The 25917-nt window shown below is 39.8% G+C and overlaps 1 protein-coding gene across 3 annotated transcripts in view; it reads left to right on the top strand.

Annotated features, from left to right (window-relative positions):
* The window catches only part of SKAP2 (src kinase associated phosphoprotein 2), a 147006-nt gene that overhangs the window by 84301 nt on the left and 36788 nt on the right, over positions 1-25917 (top strand). For all 3 annotated transcript variants that reach the window (XM_084620992.1, XM_084620993.1, XM_084620994.1), the window contains 3 exons: positions 12748-12825; positions 14070-14153; positions 25509-25633. In XM_084620992.1, the coding sequence (XP_084477118.1) occupies positions 12748-12825; positions 14070-14153; positions 25509-25633 (287 nt within the window). The remainder of the gene's footprint in view (positions 1-12747; positions 12826-14069; positions 14154-25508; positions 25634-25917) is intronic.

Raw genomic sequence — 25917 nt, forward strand, 5'->3', positions numbered from 1 at the left:
GGGAAAATATAACATGCTTCAAGTTAGGTTTGACTTTCATGCAACTTGTTGAAAAATATAGTTTATATCATCTTACCCTAACCAACATTTAGATGACAGAAAACCATCATAGAACCTGTTTTAGTTACACTTAAGAGAGCTTGACAGTAATAAATTAGGTTGTGTGTGTGTGTATAGCTTGAAATAGCTATATTTTATTGTATAATAAACACCCGAATTACCAGCATGTGGAAACTAAAATAAATGTACACTGGTGTTTTTTATATATTATTTGCTACACAATATATTCACTTTTTGCAAAGTAGCATTTATACCAGAGGAAAACTTTTTGCCAGACTGAATGATCTTTCCTGTGTTGGGCCAAATATCTGTCATTATTGTTTAGTCTCTATTCCAGTTTAGTGTTTGGCCTTTGCCGAACAAAAACTGCCAGTCATGCCAAGAGGAAACTAAACACTCCAAAAGTATGATTAACATTAAAGCTATAAAAAACCCACAGAAGAAAAAAGAAAAACCTTAACTTTAACTAGTCTGGTTGTTGTTCCCAAAGTATTGAGGCACATGTGACTATCTCTTTGGGAATCCTGTATTCCCTGGGTGGTTATAGGCAAATAAATGGTAAATGCGATTGTACAGCTAAAGTGCAGTGTTAATTTTTTTATGTTTTAGTGACCATACATCAAAGGGAAAGGAGCTGATCATTAGTTGGAGATGCCCGAAATGTTGATCAGGACACACTAGGGTTACCAATTTTGGGTTGGGTGTATTCCTGGAGATTTCATCACATGAGGTAGCCTTTAATTAAAGAGTCCTGTGGCACCTTATAGACTAACAGACATGTTGGAGCAGAAGCTTTCGGTGAAAGCTTATGCTCCAATATGTCTGTTAGTCTACAAGGTGCCACAGGACTCTTTGCCGCTTTTACAGATCCAGACTAACACAGCTACCCCTCTGATACTTTAATTAAAGATTAATTTTTAATTCCTGGAGACTCCGGGATTAATCTTTAATTCCTGGAGACAATCCTGGAGGGCTGAGAACCCTAGGACACACAAGGAAATGAATGACACATACGTGAATGGATTTTAAGTGGCGGGCTTCAACTTTATTAATTAGTACTGGGGAGGCGTGCTATGTACCCCTCTCTTACATACCAGGCATTTTAATTGGGTCCAGTGCGGAGTTATTGGGCTCCTGCCATATAGCCAGTGATTCAGGGAAGACCCTCCTTGGCCTACCCTTATGACTCAGCTCATTTCTGAATCCTCTTGCCCTCCCCTTTGTGTGTGGGTGGATAAGCGGGTAGCAAGTTGGGACCTCAGTCTATGAAGACTTCAGGTCTCCCCTTCTCCTATAGGTATGAGGCCAACTAGCAAATGTCCAGGTTTCATTTACCTCTGGGAGCTTGCCCTTTTAGTTTTTATCCTCACTGGACACTAGCCTCCAATTATCATGAGTTAAACAGTCTTACCGTTCCTAATATTAAACTTACAGTTCCTATTCCATTCAACTGTGCCAGGGAGGAAAGTGAAAAAACCCACTGGAACTTGTCTAATTTGGCCACAATGAGAAAACTTTTTTCCTAATCCCAAAACAGAGCATCTGTCAGATGTGAGGCATCCTGAAAATCACAGCTCCTGCACTACAACTAAGGGGAGCTCCCCTCACCTAGGCCAATGGGAGGCAGAGGATGTAAGGAGAAGGAGGGGTCAGCCCCTGCCTCCCCCTATATGTGCTCTTGCCTCCCCCTTTGCTTCTAGGCAGTCTGTCTCAGCCTTACCAGTCTGTTGACGCAGGGGTCGGGATTCATTTGCTTTTAAGCTGCTACTTGATGTACCAGAGGACCTTCATCCTTCCATTCATCTGGGAATATAGGCACAGTGACCTGATCCAGACACACTGTCCATATGTATTCTGATGCCATACTGGTCATAGTCCTGCGGTGGGTTAATTTTTCATGGCCTCTTACAGTATGTCTGCACTGCACACGAATCCTGGGCTCTGACTCAGGATTGACCCAAAGCCTTCTTCCATCCAGCATAAATCAGTCTCACTTGGGTCAGCAAGCATTCGGGGCCCAGGTTCTAGGACCTTGGTAGAATAATGGGTCAAAGACCAAGTCCTGTTGTGACCCAGGTGCAAGCCCTGTCATTCTGCATTGTGATCACAGCTCAAGCCACAGACCCAAGTCAGAAGGTCTATGTACTGTGGTATGGACATGTTAGAACTAGGGCTGTCAATGAATAGCAGTTAGCTCACGCGATTAACTAAAAAAAATTAATTGCGATTAAAAAAATTAATTGTGATTAGTCACACTTATAACAATAGAATACCAATTGAATTTTATTAAATATTTTTGGATGTTTTTCTACATTTTCAATATTTATTTCAGTTACAACACAGCGTACAAAGTGCACAGTGCTACTTTATATTATTATTTTTTATTACAAATATATGCACTGTAAAAATGATAAACAAAAGAAATAGTATTTTTCAATTCACCTCATACAAGTACTGATGTAAACAAGTACGTTTTATTGTGAAAGTGCAACTTACAAATGTAGATTTTTTTGTTTGTTTTATAACTGCACTCCAAAACAAAATAATGTACAACTTTAGAGTCTACAAGCCCACTCAGTCCTACTTATTATTCTGCCAATCTCTAAGACAAACAAGTTTGTTTACATTGACAGGAGATACTGCTGCCTGTTTCTTATTTACAATGTCACCTGAAAGTGAGAACAGGCATTTGCATGGCACTTTTGTAGCCAGCATTGCAAGGTATTTTCATGCCAGATATGCTAAACATTCGTGTGCCCCTTACATGCTTTGGCCACCATTCCAGAGGACATGCTTCCATGCTGATGATGCTCATTTAAAAAAATAATGAATCAATTAAATTTGTGACACTACTCTGGCGGGGGGAAATTGTATGTCTCCTGCTCGGTTTTACCCGTATTCGGTATATATTTCATGTAAAATCAGTATCGGATGATGACCCAGCACATGTCCGTTTTAAGAACACTTTCACAGCAGATTTGATAGAACGCAAAGAAGGTGAGATTTCTAAAAGTAGCTACAGCACTCGACCCAAGGTTTAAGAATCTGAAGTGCCGTCCAAAATCTGAGTGGGACGAGGTGTGGAGCATGTTTTAGAAGTCTTAAAAGAGCAACACTCTGAAGCGGAAACTACAGAACCCAAACCACCAAAAAAGAAAATCAACCTGCTGGTGGCATCTGACTCATGATGAGGAAAACAAACATGCATCAGTCCGCGCTGCTTTGGATCGTTATCGAGCAGAACCATCATCAGCATGGAAGCATGTCCTCTGGAATGGTAATTGAAGTATGAAGGGACATATGAATCTTTAGCACATCTGGCACGTAAATATCTTGCGATGCGAGCTATAATAGTGCCATGTGAACGCCTGTTCTCACTTTCAGGTGACATTGTAAACAAGAAGCAGGCACCATTATGTCCTGCAAATCGTAACCAACCTTGTTTGTCTGAGTGATTGGCTGACCAAGAAGTAGGACTGAGTGGACTTGTAGGCTCAAAAGTTTTACATTGTTCTTTTTATGAATGCAGGGGGGTTTTTTGTACATAATTCTACATTTGTAAATTCAACTTTCATGATAAAGAGATTGCACTACAGTACTTGTATGAGTTGAGTTGAAAAAAAATTTTGTTTTTTTACAGTGCAAATATTTGTAATAAAAATAAATATAAAGTGAGCACTGTACACTCTGTATTCAAAATAAATATATTTTAAAATGTAGTAAACATCCAAAAATATTTAAAATAAGTGGTATTCTATTGTTGTTTAACAGCAAGATTAATCACAATTAATTTTTTTAAGTGCTTGACTGCCCTAGTTAGAACATCTGTGAGACCTGAGTCCAGCAATTGTAAACCCAGGTTTACAACGCAGTGTGGACATATCCTTAGTTTTCAGCGGTTGGTTGACAGCACTGCGAATGATTCATATATTTTGTGGGGGTGCTCTGAATCTTTACTTTCTGTTTAAATTTGGACATGTATACTTGTCTGAGATTGTGCAGTAAAGTATTTAACCTGCCTATATCATATGATAGGAATTTCTTGTACATCTAATTTTTCAATTATAGCCTATTTTGACTTGCTCATGTCTGGGAGGCAGATACATGGCTTTTATGGAGGTGTGCATTTTCAGGACACTTTACGGATCTCTTAAAATGTTCAGTTTTCTGCTTCGCTGTCACACTGACAACATGAACTAGTTTTTCATGTCTCTACATCTGATATGCCTTCCTTTCAGCTGCAGTGTGGGCCTGTGGATGATTGAGATTTCCCATTTCCACCATCCAGAATGATTAATTAGATTTAATGATTCTTGGAGGGATTTAAGCAAAATTCTACTAAACTTTCTGTGCTTTGTATTTCAGAGTTGCCAGTCAGTAAACTTGCACAGGAGGATTTTTGTATACTACTTTTGATCTAGTCTCCTCAGAGAGGGTGCTTTGACCTTGTATGTCCTCCTTTTCCACCAATGATCATGCTAGCCTATACAAATGCTCATCCGGATTCTCTAATTCCTTCCGTCTTGCTTGTCTTTGATAAACAGCAGAAGCCAGAACATGCTCCTGTGACCAACTTTATGGCTCCTTTTGTCAAAATGAGAAACCATCGCCATTTACAATATACAGTATCACCATCTTAATGCCATGGGTAGTTATTTTGGTGCATTGCAGTTAGCTAATTGCTTATGTTTCAGTCCTTTATGAAGCAAGGGGTAAAGTGATTATTTTTTAATTAATATAATACCTTTTGAGGAGCTATACAACAAAATGTAGCAACAAAGGACATCCTTGAACCAATTAAAGAAACAATGCAAGTATGCACATATCCAAAAGAAAAATCTGTGTAGAAAAGTAAGATCAAAGTGTAAAATTTTAAATTTAAGAACAGAATAATCAATAGGAGTGTCTGATTATAGAATAATTCCACCAAACTGGTCACAGGTGGATGGGGCCTAATATTCTGACCCAGCAAATGATGACAAAGAAAGAAGTGAAGGTGTCAAATGAAAACACGAATGTTAAGTGAAAGAGAGGGGTTGAACACAAACAAATAAGTAAGGGTTATAGAGATATAAAGAGCCAGAGATATTAATAGTTTTTAACCTAAATTGTACATACTACACTTTAAGATATAATCACATGAATAGGGAATAAATGAAAAGCAATCTTTAAAGCAGCATAATATTTAGGGATGGAAACTGAACCTAATATTTCTTTCTATAAATAATACACGGCAGTAGCATTTGAGCCACCTGGTCCACTGCCTTCTCTTGAACATAAAGAAAGGAAGCAGAGAACTCCCCTTCTCTCTCTCCGTCTCCTTTCATGGGGAGAAGCAGAGAAGAAACCTGCAGAATTTAGGCCCTAAAGCTGTAGCCTTAAAGTTGGTAACGAAAACTCCAGTTCCAAAACCAGAAAGAGCTAAATAACTAGAAATGGATGGCACTGCTTTTAAATATTCCTGAATAAGAAACCCTATCACCCAAATACATTCCTTTCTGGGGAGCCAAGTGCATGCAAATGAAATTATGAATAAGACATTATTACAGAGCAGAGGGCTGTAGAACAGAGGGCTCCACAAACTACCCTTGAAAGAAGTAGTTTGAAGAGCTACATGACACAGATTCTTTTTTTCTTCTTTCTTTGAAAACATATGATGGCTTATGTCTTGGTGACCAGTAATGTATTTGCTGTTGAAATCTTGCAGCTTTAACATTGTGTTCTGTGTGCTGTGTTATCTGACAGCTAGTAGGCTACTTCTATTTGCATGTTACTAATGTATTCTTTCCAAAGATGTTGAAAACAATTGATGAGGCTACTGGAGACTTGCCTACTAATCACCTTCCCTTAACAAAAAGCCTTTGAAAGTGAGGAAAATATTTTTTTAATTGAATGAAAATTGGCGTTCTTGAAAACATTTCCAAGGAAAAGAAATATATTTAAATATATGCAAAACACCTGTGTAGGTTAGCCATTTTGGGTAACAGGCATTATTACATTGCATTACAGTGGACAGGCCAAGGACAGTTGAATTTCTCTGCAGCAAGTTGTTAGCAATGAACAAGTGTTTCATTTCAAGATTAAAGGGAAATGGAATATATGAAGAAAGTAAGTTTTGGGGAAGAGAAGGCATGCACTACCTTCCTTGCTGGGACAATGCATCTTCCTCACTGAAATTTGACATACACTTCCAGAAACACTTCATCAGCTTTCAGTCTGACAGGAGCCAAGTAGCCTTTGGCCGAGAAAGTGACTTTGTTCGTCATTTTGTAGATAGATTTGCCATTAAGAAATACGGAAATATTGTGCCCATTTAGTGATGCTTTTCTCTCTTAATAGTTGACGACGTGCTTTTTTATGATTAGCGTTTTTCCTTTGTATTTGCTAACATGGGCTAAGTACACCTTTCGGTTTTGATTAAAGATAACTGGAACTGGTTCAATGTTATTGACATAGTAAGGCAGGTTTCAGAGTAGCAGCCGTGTTAGTCTGTAGCCGCAAAAAGAAAAGGAGTACTTGTGGCACCTTAGAGACTAACAAATATATTTGAGCATAAGCTTTCATGAGCTACAGCTCACTTCATCGGATGCTGAAGTGAGCTGTAGCTCACGAAAGCTTATGCTCAAATAAATTTGTTAGTCTCTAAGGTGCCACAAGTACTCCTTTTCTTTTTATAGTCAGGCAGTTTCCCTTTTGTGTGTGTGGATCTTTCAAACAGTAAGAAGGGAGAATAAAAACATATATTTTTTAAAAGAACAGTGATTTGTAAAATAAAAGTTAAAAAATTGCAGGGGAAGAGAGAGAAGCTGAAACAACTGTAAACTCTCCTTTACAAATTATATTTCAGTTTCACAGTTTTCCTTTCAGGATGACCAATAGATCTTGAATCGCTCTTTCTAGAGGAAAAGTTCTTTTTACCATTATTATCATCACAGCCACAATGCTTTGCTGGGAAGACAAGTTATAATAGATCACTTAGTTGTTACTGAATCACACTTATCTCCACTTCACCTGCTTAACTTCCCATAAACATGCTAAGCACCCCTTAAGAATGCATTGGCCTCTAATTATTTCTTGCTTTATGTATCCCTTAGCGAGCACACATTGGAGAAATAAAATATCTTACTAGTGGCACATACTGTAGTATAACATGACCCAGTGTTCTTTAATTTACTTTGTATTGATAATACAACAACTTCACATTCACTGGAAATCAAAAACTAATACATATTTAAATTTCATGTAGGTAAGGTTAACATTTAGTCATGGGTATTTTTAGTAAAAGTCAGGGACAGGCAATAAACAAAAATTCCCGGAAGCCCATGCACTGTCCCTAACTTTTACTAAAAATACTGCACGTGTGTGGGGCGGGGAGCAGGGGGAACTAACAGTGGTAGTGCTGCAGGGAAGGGGTGTTGCGGGCCACTGCTCTGGCAGCCTTGGGGCTGACCCAGCCCCTCCCTCCCCCGCTGCTTCAGTCCTGGGGCTCCAGGCTCCAGCAGGGGCTTCAGTCCTGCTCCAGCCCTGCCACTGCAGAAGTACAGAGGTCCCCTAAAGTCATGGAATCCGTTACCTCCGTGACAGACTCATACCCTGAATCGTAAGTTAAGGCACCCTGTGAAGTGTTTACTATTAAAAGTAATGGGTCAGATTCACTCTTGCACCAAGCTCTATTGGGCACAGGATGGGTAGAGGGTATTCAAGGAACTGGCTCCCAGATTGTCAAATTTCAATAGCTCTGGCCCTGGCAGAAGGAGCAGCAGCCTAGGGTCTGTACACAGCGAATTTGCTTAGTGAAACTATGCCCTCTGCCATGTACATTTGTCAAACTGGACTGTCTCTATGTAAAAGAATAAATGGACACAAATCAGACGTCAAGAATTATAACATTCAAAAACCAGTTGGAGAACACTTCAATCTCTCTGGTCACTCGATTACAGACCTAAAAGTTGCAATTCTTCAACAAAAAAACTTCAAAAACAGACTCCCACGAGAGACTGCTGAATTGGAATTAATTTGCAGACTGGATGCAATTAACTTAGGCTTGAATAGAGACTGGGAGTGGATGGGTCATTACACAAAGTAAAACTATTTCCCCATATTTATTCCCCCCCCCACCTCCCACTGTTCCTCAGACATTCTTGTCAACTGCTGGAAATGGCCCACCTTGATTATCACTACAAAAGGTCGTCCCGTCCCCCCCACTCTCCTGCTGGTAATAGCTCACCTTAAGTGATCGCTCTCATTACAGTGTGTATGGTAACACCCATTGTTTCATGTTCTCTGTGTATATAAATCTCCCCACTGTGTTTTACACTGAATGCATCCGATGAAGTGAGCTGTAGCTCACAGAAAGCTTATGCTCAAATAAATTTGTTAGTCCCTAAGGTGCCACAAGTACTCCTTTTCTTTATACCCTTATAAGTGCCCTATAATGGGGCAAGGAAGGGGTTGGTTTAGGAGTCAGCTTTACATTCCAGTGAGCTTTCCACCTTCCCTTCACTGGTGCAGTTCTCTGCTGTACCTGGTTTACAATGGCATCAGTAGCACCATGGAGCTGGGCCCTTGGCAGAAGGGGCCCCAGCCTGCCCCACTTGAACTACACCCTGAGACCCCGCCAGCCTGCTGGCTCTCCCCACCACACACACCCACCACTTGCTTCTCTCGGCCATCCGAGAGCTCCTTTCCACCCTTGGACCCACCCACCAGCTTCTCTCTGCCACCTGGCCACCTCCAGTTCCGGGCAGTCTCTGTTTCCCAGAACTGAGCCACCTGTGACTGGTGCAGAAGCCTGGTCAGTCTCAGACAGTTTTGGGAAGAGACAGTGTGGGAGTCTTGGCTGCACCCCTCCAGGTAAGTGGGTCCTGAGGGAGCCCAGCAGGGCAGATCCTGGCCTGGCTGATCACGCCACTCCAGAGGGCTGATCACACCATTCCAGAGGCTGGAGCGATTCCCTGACCCGGGACCAGCCCTGGCTGCACTGCCGGCTCAGCCCAGCAGACACAGTTGCTTTCCAGCGGGGCCGGTGAGTGCGGCCAGGAGGCAGGGTGTGGGTGAGTGGGTCTATGGGATGGGGCCTAGGCTGTAAGGGGGCGGGGAAGATCTGTATGTGTTGGGGCACTAGGAAGTGGGGGTTCTGTGTGGGGTGCTGGCCAGTTGTGGTGGAGCTTATGGGCAGGGGGGCGCTGGGAGGGGTGGTGTTATGTAGGATGCTGGGCATTTGTGGCAGGGTTAAGGGGGGATGGAGGGGACTCTGGCCTTAGGTGGTCTGGGGGTGTTCCAGTGTTGGGCAGGGGGGCTGTGTGGCGGCATGGGCCTGCCCCTGAGGGCAAGGGACATGCTGGCAGCACAGGGCCAGGCAGACCATAGTGCATCTGGCAACTACTGGTTTGTAAATAGTGCCTTTGCACTGGGCTGGGTAGAGTGGGGCTGCCCCGCCATGCTCCTTATTCTTTCTCCTTTGCCCTCTTGATTCTTAATACTCTTTCTGTTGTAGAGGGGAAGGAAAAAGGAAACTTTGCCAAATCTCTGCTCTGTGTGTTGTCTTTTTCTCTCCCACCATTGCCACCCTGCTTCTGTTCTAAGACTTTCCAGGCTGCAGCGTGAAATTGACAAGTATCTGGTCAGTTCCCACTTCCATAGATTTTGAGCACTAGTCAAACTGACCTGCTTCTTGTTTGGTGGATCTGCTGTTCATAATGCAGTGAGCAGCTGAACCAGGGTTGGGTTCTCAGTTCTGCACTGCTTAGTGGGGGGTAAGGGAAGAGGAGAGAGACTGCTCCTCACACCATAACCCAGAAGAAGTATGGTATTGAGTACCTGCCTCTGCTGTTACTTGTAGCTTTCCACACAGTAGGCTGTTCAGTGCCCTGTGTGAAATAACTTTGTTTTCACTTTAGTTCTCTGCAGGCTAATCTCTGTATCCCCAAAACTACCATCATACAGCTGGCACTAACTTGACAATCTCAGCAGAGAGAAGGATGGAATTGCTCTGGAGCCTGAACTCCTCTATTCCACTGAAGGCAGGCAGTCCAGATCAAGTTCCAGCTATGGTCAGGAAAGTGTGGAGAAATCCCTGTGGATGCTTTTCTTGGACTGTAGATAAAGGTCTTCATTGTCCATGGCTATTGATCTGATACCTCTTATAGAGGCTATATTATAACCCCATTCAGATTTCCCTTCCTCTCCCAGAAAAGAAAAACAAAACAAACCTGAACTAATACCTTGCATAAAATTGGAGTCCAGATAATGTTTTGAAGCTCTTGTGCTTAAAAATGAAGCAACAATAGTTAATGTGTTTGACAGATTAGGTTTTTCCCTTCCCCCACATTTGTTGTTGCAGTGTCTAGTGGTCTAGTGTCTAACAAGCCTTCATGGAGGAGGTAAAGCTGGAAGTGTTGCACGCTGATGCCTCCCAATGACCAATTTAAAGCAGCACATCCAGGCTGTTTCTGAAGCCTCCTCCCCCATCCGTGAAATGGATAATTTTTCAGTACAGCTGTGACTGAGTTAAGGTACATCAGCCCAATAGCTGTAGATCTTAAGCCAGAAACCATTTGCATATCTTCAGCAAGTAAAAACCAGTTATTATTTGATCTAATAACTAGATCAGCCTCTTAACTGATGCGCTAGTGAGTGTCCTGAGTAAAATTCCCAATCACAGTTCTTGTGGTCACATACTTTCATGCATGTGGTACATAATTCTTTTGTTTTTAATATGTTGGTCATAAATTCCACAGGAGTGGAAATAATAATGGTGGAGGCAGGGGTTCTCAACCTTTTTCTTTCTGAGCCCCCCATGCTATAAAAACTCCACGGCCCACCTGTGCCACAACAACTGGTTTTCTGCATATAAAAGGCAGTGCCAGCGTTATGGGGTAGCAAGCAGGGCAGTTGCCTGGGGCCCGATGCCACAGGGTGCCCCGCAAAACTAAGTTTCTGAGGCTTGGGCGGGGCTCAGAGCCCAGGGCTTTGGCTTTCTGTCCTGGGCCCCAGTGAGTCTAATGCTGGTCCTGCTTGGGACCCCCTGAAACCTGATGTAATGTAATAATCTTAAGGTGAAATAATTAGAAATAAAAAAGTAATAGTGTAATACTGAATGTCAAAGCACAATTTTGTAATAACTGGAATTTTAATACACTTTGCTACATTGGTTGTAACTTAACCATATATTTTTTTTTTTACTATTTGAAAAGTTTTGGATTTCTCAGGGGAGTAGATTCCTCTCTTCGGTACATTTCTTTTGTAGTCTTTAGTAACTTGTTTGCTCTTGTTCTCGATAACATTTTTCTTGCCTTGTCACAAATATGTTTTGTTAACAAAACCAGTACCCAAAAAGAATAGGTAAAAGTAGAATCCTGTTTTAAGTGACCACCCAAGGGCCCAGCAGGCATTGGTTACCTAGCAGAGGTAGTGTTTAGCTCAAGGTTAGACAAATTAGTTTCCAGATGGGATATTTCACAGTGGTTTCTTTAAAAAGCAGACTTCTGATGGTGATCCTTAGTGTGGTTTTCACTGTATTACTAACAAGGTTATGTATAAAATTTTGATTAAAAATTGCTTCCATATAAATTTGCCACCTACCTACAGTGACTTTATTATGACTATTTAATGATAATAAGTAATGGGAAAACTACATTTTGATGCTCAAATATATTAACCCTCCCCTCACAGGAATAGCTGCTGTACTTGTGGAAAAACTGGACATTTGTATACATGAATGGTCAGGCACGTCTAAAGCTGTATTTCTGCTCTTTATAGTATTTTAGAATTTAAAAAGTTGATTCCACATCTGTGAAGATTTGAAACTAATTTGTTAAATAAGTTCTTCGTGTCTAGGTTTCCAGTTTAATCTAGAATATTAGAATCTCACACTTCTAGCTGTGAGCTAACAATTGTGGGGGGAGGGAAGTACAAATATAACTGAACACATTGGTCATTTTACAGAAAATAACAATACTCCTGAAAGAGAAGCAGCTTGGGCAGTTTGTGAGCAGTGTGTTTGTCTTGTCTGTCCAATATCCCCAAGTACTGTCTATTTGTTTTAACAGTGCTTTCCTAATGTAGCACAAATTATACATTATCTGTCAATAACAAGACATTGCTCTTTATCATCCCTTCATCTGGTTCCTTTCTTTCTAAACAGCATGGCATGTGGGTGCACGCTTTGTAGACTGTTGCAGTAGATTTTTGTTAGGCTTTTGGAGGTGATGATGGCTAAAAACTAAATTCTGCATTTAATTACAGTTAATAATTGTATCTAAGGTATTTAAGGACCTTTGCTTCTATACAAGCATTTGAAAACACTCTGATTTTACTAAACAGCTCACTTTAAACTGTGTATTTTAAGATGCAAACTAACATCTTCTAGATTAATGTAATGTGTTGAATTTTCATCTTGTCTGGAAAGTAGATACAGATTTTTTTTTCACACTTGGAGACTTGAGGGGCTGGTTCACAGCTATAATTTTCCTGTCACTGCATTGGCATAGCAATGCAGCCAACTGCTTTGTCATTATACTTGTGACTGTTTAGCCAAAAATTGTCTGGAATAGTAGTTAATAGAATTCTGCTCTTCCAGTAGTTCCTTGGCACTGCCAGTGTAAAATCAGCCAACTCTTATTAATATGGATAGAGTAGTGTTTAGCTTGAAAAACAGCAGTTTATAATACTTTTCTTTTCTTTCAGGGAACCAGTTTCCTCCTGTTGCTGCTCAAGACCTTCAATTTGTTCTAAAGGCTGGATACCTTGAAAAACGCAGAAAAGGTAAAGTAAGCTGGCTTTATGAAAAATGTTCATATTAATGTTACCACACAGCCCTTTCTATGCAAAAACATTTATTCTTAAGGTAAAAAGATCACAGAGAACGCTAACAAACAATAGAAGAACCTAGACGCATGCTAAAAAGCTTACCAGAGGTCACCTCAACTCCAGTCTGAAACTCTGGTAGATGTCAGTCTTCAAAACCAACAAAGAGGTTTTCCTATGGTTACAAGTACATAACTGTCTCAGATTCAGAACTAGAACAACCATAAAGCATTCAGCTTTTCCTTTATACAGCTTGGACCATTGATCGTGGCTTCATGGGTAATCAGCAGACAAAGGCCTACTCTTCAGGGCATAACTTAAAAAAGTTAGGTTTTTGCATAACCAGAAGTGAAGAATTTGCACTCACCTCCTCCTGGATATTACTCAGGAAAACCACTAAACACTTTTTGTGCCAGAAGTCCATTCTTGTCTGGCACATCGTTCAATATAGTCCTTTGAGTCCCCAGGTTTCACATCTGTCACATCTTCCCCCTTCAGAGGTTAGATACAATCCTAGCCCATGATAACACATAAATCATTCACTGAATACAATGGATCCCAAATATATTCATAATTAATTCAATAAGGACTCCCAAGGATATGGCAGGAAATTAACATATCTGTCACAACACCATTAGCTAAAAGAGGAGACTTCAAATAATTTGTATTGTGACATACAAGAAAATAATCATGGTTCGTTGTCAACTGAGGAGCCTTGTGATGGGTCAATGAGTTTCTAGTGTGACACATAATTCAGAGATTTGTGGGTATTTTTGAAGAATGTATGTAACAATGTGTATGTTGACTACATGTTTTGGGGAGCATCAAAATTTATTTTCCTTCAAGAAAGCAAATATTGAGCTTAGCTTTGGTTCAGTCAATATTTACCTTGATTGAATAAATCCTTGTGTTTTCACCTTAACGCCTGTTTAATGCTGCGTTACAACTGTAGAAGGTATTTATAAAGTTGTTCATAGTTCCTGTATATTTAATACCTCACAAGACTATCCTGTCTGTACTGTTTACCATCTTCAAGTTCTTTTTTGTTCTCTTCTCCTTTTTACTCCAAGTTTTCCCTCTGGACTGCATACAGCTACCTCTTTTCCTTTTCTCGCCTTTTGAAGAAAATACACATTGTATATATATTTCTGTTAAATATATGTAGTAAAAGCAATCTAACATAAATTGTATATTAATTGCAGACCACAGTTTTCTTGGCTTTGAATGGCAGAAGCGTTGGTGTGCTCTGAGTAGAACAGCCTTCTATTATTATGGAAGTGATAAAGGTATGAGTAACTACATTTTAATAGTTTATCATTCTCTTTCTTTTAATATGTGGAAAAATAAGAAAGCTTTAGGAGAGGACGCCGAGAAGCTAAGTCCATCTTGAGATAGCAAATTAATCTTTTACCAGAATAGTTAGCTTTTTCACAGTGCTTTGCGTATTGAAAGCATTGTACAAATATTAACCCTCTCAACACCTCTAAGCAGTGTGTTCATTTTTTCTCAGATGGGAAAACTGAAGCAGAAAGGTTAAATTACTTGTGAGGCTACACTGTGAGCCAGTAACAGAGCCAGGATTAGATCTCATAGTTGTCTGGCTCGTACACCCATTCTCAGTTCATTAGATCACAATTCTTTTTAGTCCAAATCGTTGTCCAATTTATTTAAAAAAAAATTGTTTTCTCTACAGTGTGGTTCTACCCTTAAAAAATGATTCTCTAACAACTGCATTTTGGGGTTCCATGTTTCTGTCTCAAATATTCCATCTCAACCTTGTTGAGTACACAAGTAACACTTCTTATCTAAAAGCCAACCCTGCACACTCAAACTGGGGTCTTAAAGTCAAACTGGCTTCTTCTGTGAAGATACATAAAAAGGAAAGAATTAAGCTTGACTTTAAGACCCAATTTTGAATTCGTAAGGTTGGCAGTTTAGTAAACATGTTTTTACTTGTCTGCTGAACAAAATTGATATGGAAGCTTATGACAGTAAATATAGAATTCCACAAAAACAGTTATTCAGAGCACAGCTATATCTTAAATTTCTTTCCGGATATTGTATGAAAGTTCCACTTAAAGTCCTTTGAGTGCCCAATGTTGTCTTAGCTTAAGGTTTTGTGCCTCCTTCCTCATTCTTATTTGACATGAGTACAAATAAGAACAGCCATACTGGGTTAGACCAGTGGTCCATCTAGATCCGTATCCTGTCTTCCGACAGTGGCTAGTGCCAGATGCCTCAGAGGGAATGAACAGAATAGGGCAGTTTATCTAGTGATCCATCCCCTGCTGTCCAGTCTCAGCTTCTAGCAGTCACAGGATTAGGGACACCTAGAGCATGGGGTTGCATCCCTGATCATCTTGGCTAATAGCCATTGATGGCCCAATCCTCCATGAACTTATTTAAGTCTTTTTTTGAATTCAGTTACACATTTGGCCTTCACAACATCCCCTGGCGATGAGTTCCATGGGTTGACTGTGTATTTATGTGAAGCAGTACTTTTACTTTTGTTTTAAACCTGCTGCCTATTAATTTCATTAGGTGACCCCTAGTTCTTGTGTTGTTTGAAGGGGTAAATAATACTTCCTTATTCAATTTGTCTATACCATTCATGATTTTATAGACCCCTGTTATATTCCCCCCCCAATCATCTCTTTTCCAAGTTTTTTTTAATCTCTCCTCATATGAAAGCTGTTCCATACCCTTAAGCATTTTTGTTGCCCATCTCTGTAGTTTTTCCAATTCTGATCTATCTTTATTGAGATGGGCAACCAGGACTGCATCAAGGTGTGGGCATACCATGGATTATATAGTGGCATTATGATATTTTCTTTCTTATTATCTATTCCTTTCCGAATGGTTCCTAAGATTGTTAGCTTTTTTGATGTCTGCTGCACATTGAGCAGATGTTTTCAGAGAACTATTCACGATGATTCCAAGATCTTCCTTGAGTGGTAACAGCTAATTTATACCCCATCATTTTGTATGTATAGTTGGGATTATGTTTTCCAGTGTGCATTGTTTTGAATTTATCAACATTAAATTTCATCTGCCATTTTGTTCTCCAGGCACCCAGTTTACCGAGATCTTTTTGTAACTCCTCACAGTCAGCTTTGGACTTAACTATCTTGAGTAATGTTGCATCATCCGCAAACTTTGCCACCTCACTGTTTACCCCCTTTTCCGGACAATGTACGAATATGTTCAACAGCACTAGTACCAATATGGGTCCTTGGGGGTCCACGTTATTTACCTCTCTCTGCTGTGAAAACGGACAGTTTATCCCTACTCTCTGTTTCCTGACTTTTAACCAGTTACCGATCCATGGGAGGACCTTCCCCCTTATCCCAGGACTCCTTACTTTTCTTAAGACCCTTTGGTAAGGAACCTTGTCAAAGGCTTTCTAAAAGTCGAAGTACATTGTATCAAGTGGGTCACCCTTGTCTGCATGTTTGTTGACGCCCTGGAAGAATTCTAAGAGATAGGTGAGATGTGATTTCCCTTTACAAAAGTCATGTTGACTCTTCCCCAACATGTGTGATAGTTCTAGGGGTTTTTCTGTAGTTCCAACCAAGTTGCCTGGTTCCGAAGTTGGGCCGATTGGCCTGTAATTGCCAGGATGACTGCTGAAGTCTTTTTAAAAAATCAGCATACATTAGCTATCTGCCAGTCATTTGGTACAGAGGCTGATTTAAGCAATAGGAAAGGAGTACTTGTGGCATCTTAGAGACTAACCAATTTATTTGAGCATAAGCTTTCGTGAGCTACAGCTCACTTCATCGGATGCATACTGTGGAAAATACAGAAGATGTTTTTATACGCACAAATCATGAAAAAATGGGTGTTAATCACTACAAAAGGTTTTCTCTCCCCCCACCCCACTCTCCTGCTGGTAATAGCTTATGTAAAGTGATCACTCTCCTTACAATGTGTATGATAATCTAGGTGAGCCATTTCCAGCACAAATCCAGGTTTCCCCCCTGCCCCCCCCCACACACAAACCCACTCTCCTGTTGGTAATAGCTTATCTAAAGTGATCACTCTCCTTACAATGTGTATGATAATCAAGGTGGGCCATTTCCAGCACAAATACAGAGTTTAACAAGAATGTCTGAGGGCGGTGGGAGGGAATGTGGAGTTAGGAAAACAAGCTGTGTAAGCCGTAGGTTACATATCACATTCACATATCATATTGATCATATGATCACATATCATATTTCTGCATTTCATATTTGAGTTCCTTCATAACTCTTTAATGAATACCATCTTGTCCTGGTGACTTATTACAGTTTAATTCATCAATTTGTTCCAAAACTGCCAATATTTGACACCTCAATCTGGGACAGTTCTTTAGATTTGTCACCTAAAAAGAATGGCTTAGGTGTGGGAATCTCCTGTGCCTTCTCCACAATGGCCTTGTCTTTCCTGAATGCTCCTTTAGCACCTCTATCCAGTTGCCCCACTGATTGTTTGGCAGGCTTTCTGCTTCTCATATAGTCTTTCTTCTTCCCCTATTTTTGCTATTTGTTTGTGTCTTTTTCTAGTTGCCCTTCAATTTTTTGGGGGCCTGCCTAATTAAACTTTTACACTTGATTTGCCAGAGTTTATGTTCCTTTGTATTTTCCTGAGTAGGATTTGACTTCCAGTTTTTAAAGAATGTTTTTTTTTTTTGTCTCTAACTGCTTCTTTTATTCTATTTAGCCTTGGTGACATCTTTTTAGTCCTCGTACTGTTTTTTGTTTTTTAATTTGGGGGTATATTATATAGTTTGAGTCTCTATTATGGTATTTTTAAAAAGTTCCCATGCTGTATTGCAGACATTTCACTCTGGTGACTGTTGCTTTTAATTTCCATTTTACTATCCTCCTCATTTTTGTGTAGTTCCCCTTTTTGAAGTTAAATGCTACTGTGGTGGGTTTCTTTGGCATTTTCCCTTTACGAGGATGTTAAATTTAATTTCATTATGGTTGCTATTACTGAATGGTTCAGTTATATTCACCTTTTGGACCAGATCCTGTGCTCCACTTAGGACTAAATCAAGAATTGCCTTTCCCCAAGAAGCAGTTATTAATGGGGGTCTAGAAATTTTATCTCTGCATCCTGTCCTGAGGTGACATGTTCCTAGGCAACATGGGGATAGTTGAGATCCCCATTATTACTGGGTTTTCTGTTTTTTGTAGCCTCTCTTTTCTTCCTGAACATTTTACAATCAATATCACCATCCTGGACAGGTGGTCAAGAGTATATTCCTGCTGTTATACTGCTATTATTTAAGCATGGACTTACCCGTAGAGATTCTGTGGTACTATTTGAATAGCCTGGTAGCATTGGTCTTATTTCAAGTGTTGCATTCCTTCACTGTGCTGATCCACCTAATCTCATCTCTTCTTTTTTAAAAAAATACAGACGTAGAGGGTCTTGTCTTATCTCAATGCCCAAAGGATTTAAGTGTACAATTTTCCGCTTGCTACAATTCCCTCTTCCTATTCTGACTATGATGCTTTCCCCATTTCCAGAGATTTTAAAGGTATCTGTTAAATGTTCCCTTATTTCCTTTGCTGCTTCCGTTGGAATTCTGAGAGAGAGTCTCTGTTTCTGAAGTTTGATCATTCTTAAAACATTTTTGAATGTCCTGAGGTGATCCTGGCTTGTTTCTTTTACTATTTTCTTCCCCTAGAAAATGATCTTGGGGGTTTTTGTATCAGTTCTCCATAGCTTCGTTTTGTGAGTTGAATATATAATTGAATGTATTAGTAACAGCAACCTTTTACGTCAATACATTTTTTGCAGTCTCTAAGACTATTGTGTGAGGTTTTTAATTTCCTTGCAGAGCCTCTAGTCTGCTACTATTATTGCATTTGTTTCTCAACACAGACTAAAATATAGGCTTCTTACCAATGTTAGCCACGAGGTCGGTCAAGTTTGCAGTTATATGAGCAGCCTTAGCTCTGGCAGGAAACAAACCATATAAAATAAAGGAATACAACTGAATGCAGTCTGAATAGATATACCCAAGATATATCTATTTCTCTTTCCTTCATTGTGACTACCCATAAAGGCTAGATCGTGTATGATCGTGTAGATCAAATATGTTTTTAATCCATTAATTTTAAATTCCTCTGAATACTGAGAAGTGTGTCAAGTTAGCTCTAAAGATCCACCAGCCTTGTCTTCAAGATGTTCTTAACCACTACTGTATATTCATGTCCTCTGTTCAAAACAATAAGCACCAACTCTGGTGTTCGGAGGATTTCCTCTAGCTATAGTTTTATATTTAGGTCACAGATAACACTGTCTAAGTATTCCATTGAAATCTACTGCAAACAAAAGCAGACAGGCCAGGAAGAGACACCACAATTGTGTAATGACCAGTCAATAAGCCCACATTCTCCCTACTTATCAGCTGGATGCACATGAGTTTGAGATTGGATTGCTGAGAATACATGCTCACTTACAACTTGGTCAAAGATTTCTTCTTTCTTAAAAGCTCATGGCATATAGTTTTGCCTTTAGCTACATGTTTGCAGTTCCTGTTGATTTTAATATGGGGGGGAGGGGGTTGCACGCACAACCAAACACACAATTTAGCTCCAGATGTACACATTTGTATAATAGTAATAATTAAACTTTTGAAGTCCAAAGAAACATGAAAGGGAAGAAAATATTAATCAAGCAGAATGTAAAACAGTGGCTCAGAGTCTCTGGTCCAGCTGAGCTATGTTCTGTGCAGCACCAGAGGTAAGAGAAGGTGGCTTTATGGCACAATTCCTCTTCCCTTATCAGCACCCAGTGCAACTTAGAGCAGTCGTAAACTTGTTCTAAGTTTGTGCCCAGCTTCTTTGGCCCTGAGGAGCCATTCCAGCAGTCATGTCATCAAGGTCATCATGCTGCCTTTAAAGGGCCCATAGTGGGCCAACCATCGGGCCCAGTAACTTCCTACTTTTCACTTCAACCTATAAAATGTAAACTGGAATCCTAAATAGTATGTCTTCAAAATTTGCGTCCACTGGAATTTCACTCCATTTTCTTGAAGATTAAATTTAAGGCAATATAAATCCAGCTCGGTTCAATCTAGTCCAGATTTTCAAAAGTACTCAGCAGTTCCCATTTTTCTCAATGAGCTCTCTTGAAAATCTGGCCATAAAAGTACCATAGCTCATTTCCCTCAAATGATTATTTAGTCAGTGTACTATATATATACAGCAGATACATTTTTAAAGTGCCACAGACATGATTTGATAACTAAGTTTTCTATCAGCATTTTCATGATACTGTTAATTTGGGTTGGGGTAGTGTTTTGTTTTTTTTAGGGACAGGGAATGTTAAATTTTTTAAAAGACACTTGTAACAAGGCAGTAAAATTTTTGCTCTTGCTTTGGCACCTTTTGTAATTAAAAAAATGGCTCCATACTTTTTTGATCTTATAAAAGAAATGCATTCTTGCACATACGTCTAGAAAGGACTGTTCCAAAATTTTAAGTTTTAAACCATTTGGGATGTTCTAGCACTTTAATATTTAGCAAGCATGTTTACTGTATATATGAGACCTACTTTAATACGAAACAATGTAGGACATTGGAAAGAGTCTCAAAGATCTGGGAGAACCTTAATCTCAAAACTAAGGAAGAGCTAAATATATTCTAAGAGTATGGCTTTTTAGGGTGACCAGATAGCAAGGTACAATCAGGACTGGGTGTGGCGGGTAATAGGTGCCTATATAAGACAAAGCCCTGACTATCGGGACTGTCCCTATAAAATCGGGACATCTGGTCACCCTAGGGCTTGTCTACACAGTTGTGCACTACAGGGATGTGATTTCTAAAAAGCACTAATATGGTCTGTATAGATCCTTCTGGTGCACTGGGTTAAAGCACAGTAGGGAACATTTTGGGCACACCAGCAGGATGTACATGGACAAATTAACACACAACACACTAGTTCACTTTAGAAATTACACTCCCCTAGTGCACATTACTCCATTGTGTGGACAAGCCTTACATTATAGAAGCAGTTAACACTGTTTACCAGATCAAAATCCATTTTATGACTGTCAGACATAGCTGACATTTTCAATATTCGTGTGCTTGCCAAAATACCCATTGACCTAACAGATTATAGAAGTATCATCATAATAGCTTAGAATTGCTCCAGTCTCTGGGGTAAATAAAATTCTTACCTAGATAGAAGTAAATACTGCATGCATCTGTTATTCATAGCCATTACAACCTCGCAAATAAAAATACTGTACATATTTTATCATTATCTGAAATCCCACTGTGTCTTTATCTCCTCCTGCCTTTCTATTATCAACTCCCTTCTCCACAGTCCTAGCTCCCTCCACAGTTCAGGATTTGTGGAATGCTGCGGCCTTCCTTTTCACATGTGCTAAGAAGTATGGTCACCCCTCCTTCATCTTCCAACTGGCAGCCCAGTCATTTCAAGGTCTAGTTCAAGGTGCACCCTCCTTTATTTCAAAATTCTTCATGGACGCAGTTGCCCAATGCTACCTCAAAACCTTGTTTTTCTCGGGTTCCCTCAGGATTCCCTCTGCCTATCAAGCACTCATGTCATCTCCATCCCATCACAATAATTCACCACTTTTGGTATGAGAGCCTAGAATGCTTTTCTCCACTTGACAGACTCTCAAATCTCAGTCAGAAACATCTCTATCTTTTCCTACCAGTACCTCCCAAATAAGAAGTTTATCTCATACTTTACTATTGATCTTTGTAAAATATTTTTTATATAGTTTGTTTTGTGTAGCAGCTTTGACACAAACACATGGGGCCTGATTTTCATTGCTTTATACTAGTTTTATACTTGTGTACCTCTGTGGATCAAAAATTCCTCACAGGGGCCCAGAGTTTTCTCTTTCTTTAGACATGCACCTGAGAGAGGAGATAGGAGCAATATAAAGCTGCATTCTGAAATGGACATTCGGAGAATCGTGTTAGTGGGATGATACTAGAATAACGTTCGCTTAATGCTGTTCATGTCCCTCTGGAGTAGCATTATCAGTATTACACTGTTGCAGTAGTGTGGCCTACTGTAACAACCCACGTGTTTCCTGTTATCAGATTGCAAGTCTATTGTCAGGAGAATGAGAGGCCATGAGAATGCTACCCCTTCACTGAAAATTTTATTTTGTTCATAGTTCTTTTCCCCTGGCCACTCCATCACTTTTACACTGTGACCTTGCAAAATCTCTGGTTTGAGTTGGAGATGCAGGAATCAGAAAATGAAATCCTCCTAGTTGTGGAATTTAGTTGAAAAATGCAGAATTACTCCCAGGAGGCAGAAGAATCCATGCATGCCTAACATATGCTGACACTAAGAAAAAGTAGGAAACTAACTTCCAAATTCAAGTAAAAATCTTTAAGTCTGAGCTATTTTAGTTAAAATGGTAACAATCGTTTAACTTTTCACCACAGTAGAGCTCAAAGTATCAAGAAATATATTTCTGTTGTGAACTGATCACTGCATGAACGCCTCTGTAAAAACACAAGAAAGGAATTTGCTCAGTGTGGGCCTGATCCTGCAAAGACTCATGCACATACTTAATTTACACACTGTGGGAGTGACCCAAAGCCCGTTGAAGTCAATGAGCGTCTTTCCATTGACTTCACTGGGCTTTGAATGGGGGCCTGGGAGCAGTCATATTGTCTTGAGTGTGACTACTCACAGCATGTAGAGTTAAGTGTGTGCAAAAGTCTTTACAGGATGAGGGCCTTCGTTGGGAGTCCTTTATTGCAGTGGTTCTCAAAGCTGGGCCGCCGCTTGTGCAGGGAGAGCCCCTGGTGGGCCAGTCCGGTTTGCTTACCTGCCGTGTCCACAGGTTCGGCCGATCAAAGCTCCCACTGGCCGCAGTTTGCTGCTCCAGGCCAATGGGGGCTGCAGGAAGGACAGCCAATACGTCCCTCAGCCCGTGCTGCTTCCAGCAGCCCCCATTGGCCTGTAGCGGCAAACCATGTCCAGTGGAAGCCGCTGTCAGCCAAACCTGCGGACATGGCAGTAAACAAACTGGTCCGGCCAGCCAGGGGCTTTCCGTGAACAAGCGGCGGACCGGCTTTGAGAACCACTGCTTTATTGCACGTGACCAGGAAGGGAAAACTGCAATACTGTAGGTTGACTATTTTGTAAAGTTGATTGGAAGAATTTAATAGTAAGGGAATATATTTTCTTGCTGGTGCACACAAGTAATTATCATTAGCACTGGAGTTGTGTGTTCTGAGAGATGAACCAATGATAATATAAACAATAAAACAATCCAAGACAATATGAACAGCATATGCTGTGCTCGCATATATTGCAGACTGTATTGCATTCTTTGTAGTCTAATTGTATTGTTTTTTTGAAGGAACTTCTACAGGTATAGAGATCATTCTAGAATAACTGAAAAACTGTATTACCATATAAAGTGGTCATCAGTACGAGAGAGAATTTCTCACAAATATTCTAAGATACTAAATTTGAATAACTTACCTCATTTTTATCTTGACAAAATAGTTTTACCTTTTGAACCTGGTATTTGTTTATTCCATCTGCGTGCTACTGTCTTTCTGGGTTTTGATAAACTTCCAGCATGGAGAGTGAGAAATTAATATAGTCTACTTCATCGGCTCCCTGAGGTCATCAGTGAATGAACAATAAAATTGCTAGACTGAAATGAATTTCATTGAAAAGGGACTTGTTTAGCCTGTTGCAAGTTATTATTTCTAGTGTCTGCCTCAGTATGATAATATATAATTCCATGAATTTTGCACATGTGGTGAGGATGGAGGAGTGAACAGACATAAAATATTAATATTATATCGGAGTAGTTAATGTAGACATAGTAAAAGTTATTGGAGGAAGTGAATAGGAAAAGGAGGCAGAGAACTCAATTTTCTGCTCTTAATTCATTTGTGCAAATTTGTTATTCAGTGTTTACTTGGCCTGGGGAAAACTCATTCTATTGTAGTGAGGCAGCACAAATAGATTTGGGACTGTGTGCATGTGGAGCTGCCAACAGAGTAGTTGTACAGTGACTGACTGTGCACCCCTGGCATGCCCTGGCATCGTCACCACACTGACTCTGCATAAATGGGTATATGGGCAAGTCAAGAAAGGAACCACAGGATTTGTATTTATGTGACAAGGCAGTGCTGCATCCCTCTGCTTTGTCCCTAGGATGGCAAGGGGGATAGGCCTTCACCATCATGCAACTCCCTTTGCACCTCACCCCCCGAAGTCCAGTGCACACGGCATGGTATCATTTCCTCCAAGTAAAATCCAGTTGCTTGGGCTTTGTGCAGGTGAAATTAATTTCACTGGAGAACAGATGAACTTTTCTACAAGTTTTCTAGGTGTGCAACAACTCTGTGGAAGGCCATAGTCTCTTAAGCCATTCCTACACTTATCAAGAAACTTATCCCTTGCTGACAACAGGTGTCAGCAATGGATATACTGATGTTTCTGAAGAGGTGCTGAAAATTATTTGTCCTTGGCCACACTTGCAGCTACGCTATGTTCAGCACTGGTTTAAGTACACCCATTGCTAATACTCATAAGCAATGAATATTTTTCTAGTGTAGAAAAGGCCTTAGTGCTACTTTTGTTATTTAGCTCTCGTGCACAATAACATACTATGAGTTGGCGAAGTATCACTGATAAAGATCTACAGTGTAGACTTCAGCAGTCTTTACCTTGAGTATAGCAGTATGGCATATGGAGATTATGGATCTCAACGTTATTGTTGTTACTTATTCATGTTTTGTTTGTACTGGACACTTTCCACATATAAAGAAGGTGCAGGCCCTACCTTGAAGAGTGTACGGGCTCTAAAAAAAAAAATAGAGGTATCTTGATCCAAACATTTTGTGTATTTAAACCTTGCCTTTTTTTAAGCCATGTCTCACCTTCAGAATAGCAGTTTGTAAGTCATTCCCTTATAAACAAGAATCTTGAGAATCCATAAAATTGTGATCTGGAATTGTCTGTGATATAAACACATGGCCCAAAGTGTTGAACTGTGATCAAATTCTATCCTCTTCTTGGCTAGTAATTCAACAGTTGTAGTGTTAGGTGGAGAATTCTCTTGGAACACACTGCAGGTATTAAATGAGCTTCTAAATTGTTTCAAGAGTTTGCACAAAGAAGGTGCATCTGGAAGAGGATTCGGTAGGAAGAGAGGCTTTTACAGTTGCTTAAAAGTTAATTTGAAATCTACTGTTTTGTGGGAAGAGGGTGTTAAGTTTAGCAAGGGACTCAGCAAAGTTATAAGCTAAAAAGGTTTTCCCATTGAAACTGAAAGAGAGACTGATTTATGGTAAACTTGTCTTGCGAGTTCCAAGTTCCAGTTCTTGGCTTTCCCTAGATACAAATGTCATAGCATGCACTTCTTACTAAACAGACCACCATCTGCAAGCATCTCCCTGTGGGATTCCTTAGGCATCCTACATAAAAAGTATACTTTAGTTTATATCTTCTTTTAAAATAAAGCTTTATCTCCAAAAGCATCACCTAATTATTTTGCTAAAAATCTCCCTATTCATTGTAATATTAGTGAAACACAAAACAAAATCTGAATAAATGATAACCTGCTGGACCGCTTACATTCACTGTTGTAAATGAAATTCTAACTTTGTTTTTATCTGCAATAGACAAACAACAGAAAGGTGAATTTGCTATAGATGGATACACCGTCAGAATGAATAATACCCTTCGGAAGGATGGAAAGAAAGATTGCTGTTTTGAAATCTCGGCTCCCGATAAACGCATTTATCAGGTTGGACTTCTTATGTCGTCTTGAAATTAAATTGATAAAACCGTTACGATTCCAGTTATGGAGACATTAACATTTCAGTAAAACAACTCTCCCTGAGACATTAGTGAAAAAAAGGAACACTGGTTTGCTTACACTGTACATTCATATAATAGGAAATACATTTAAAAAAATTCAGATTAAGTTCAAATACTATCTTTTTGAACAAGAACGAGCAAATCTATTACTTTTATCTATGGGTCATTTCAGTGTTAGCATTGTATCTATAATATCTATATATAATTGGT

Source organism: Lepidochelys olivacea (assembly GCF_965140295.1).
Source record: "Lepidochelys olivacea isolate rLepOli2 genome assembly, chromosome: 2".
NCBI lineage: Eukaryota > Metazoa > Chordata > Testudines > Cheloniidae > Lepidochelys > Lepidochelys olivacea.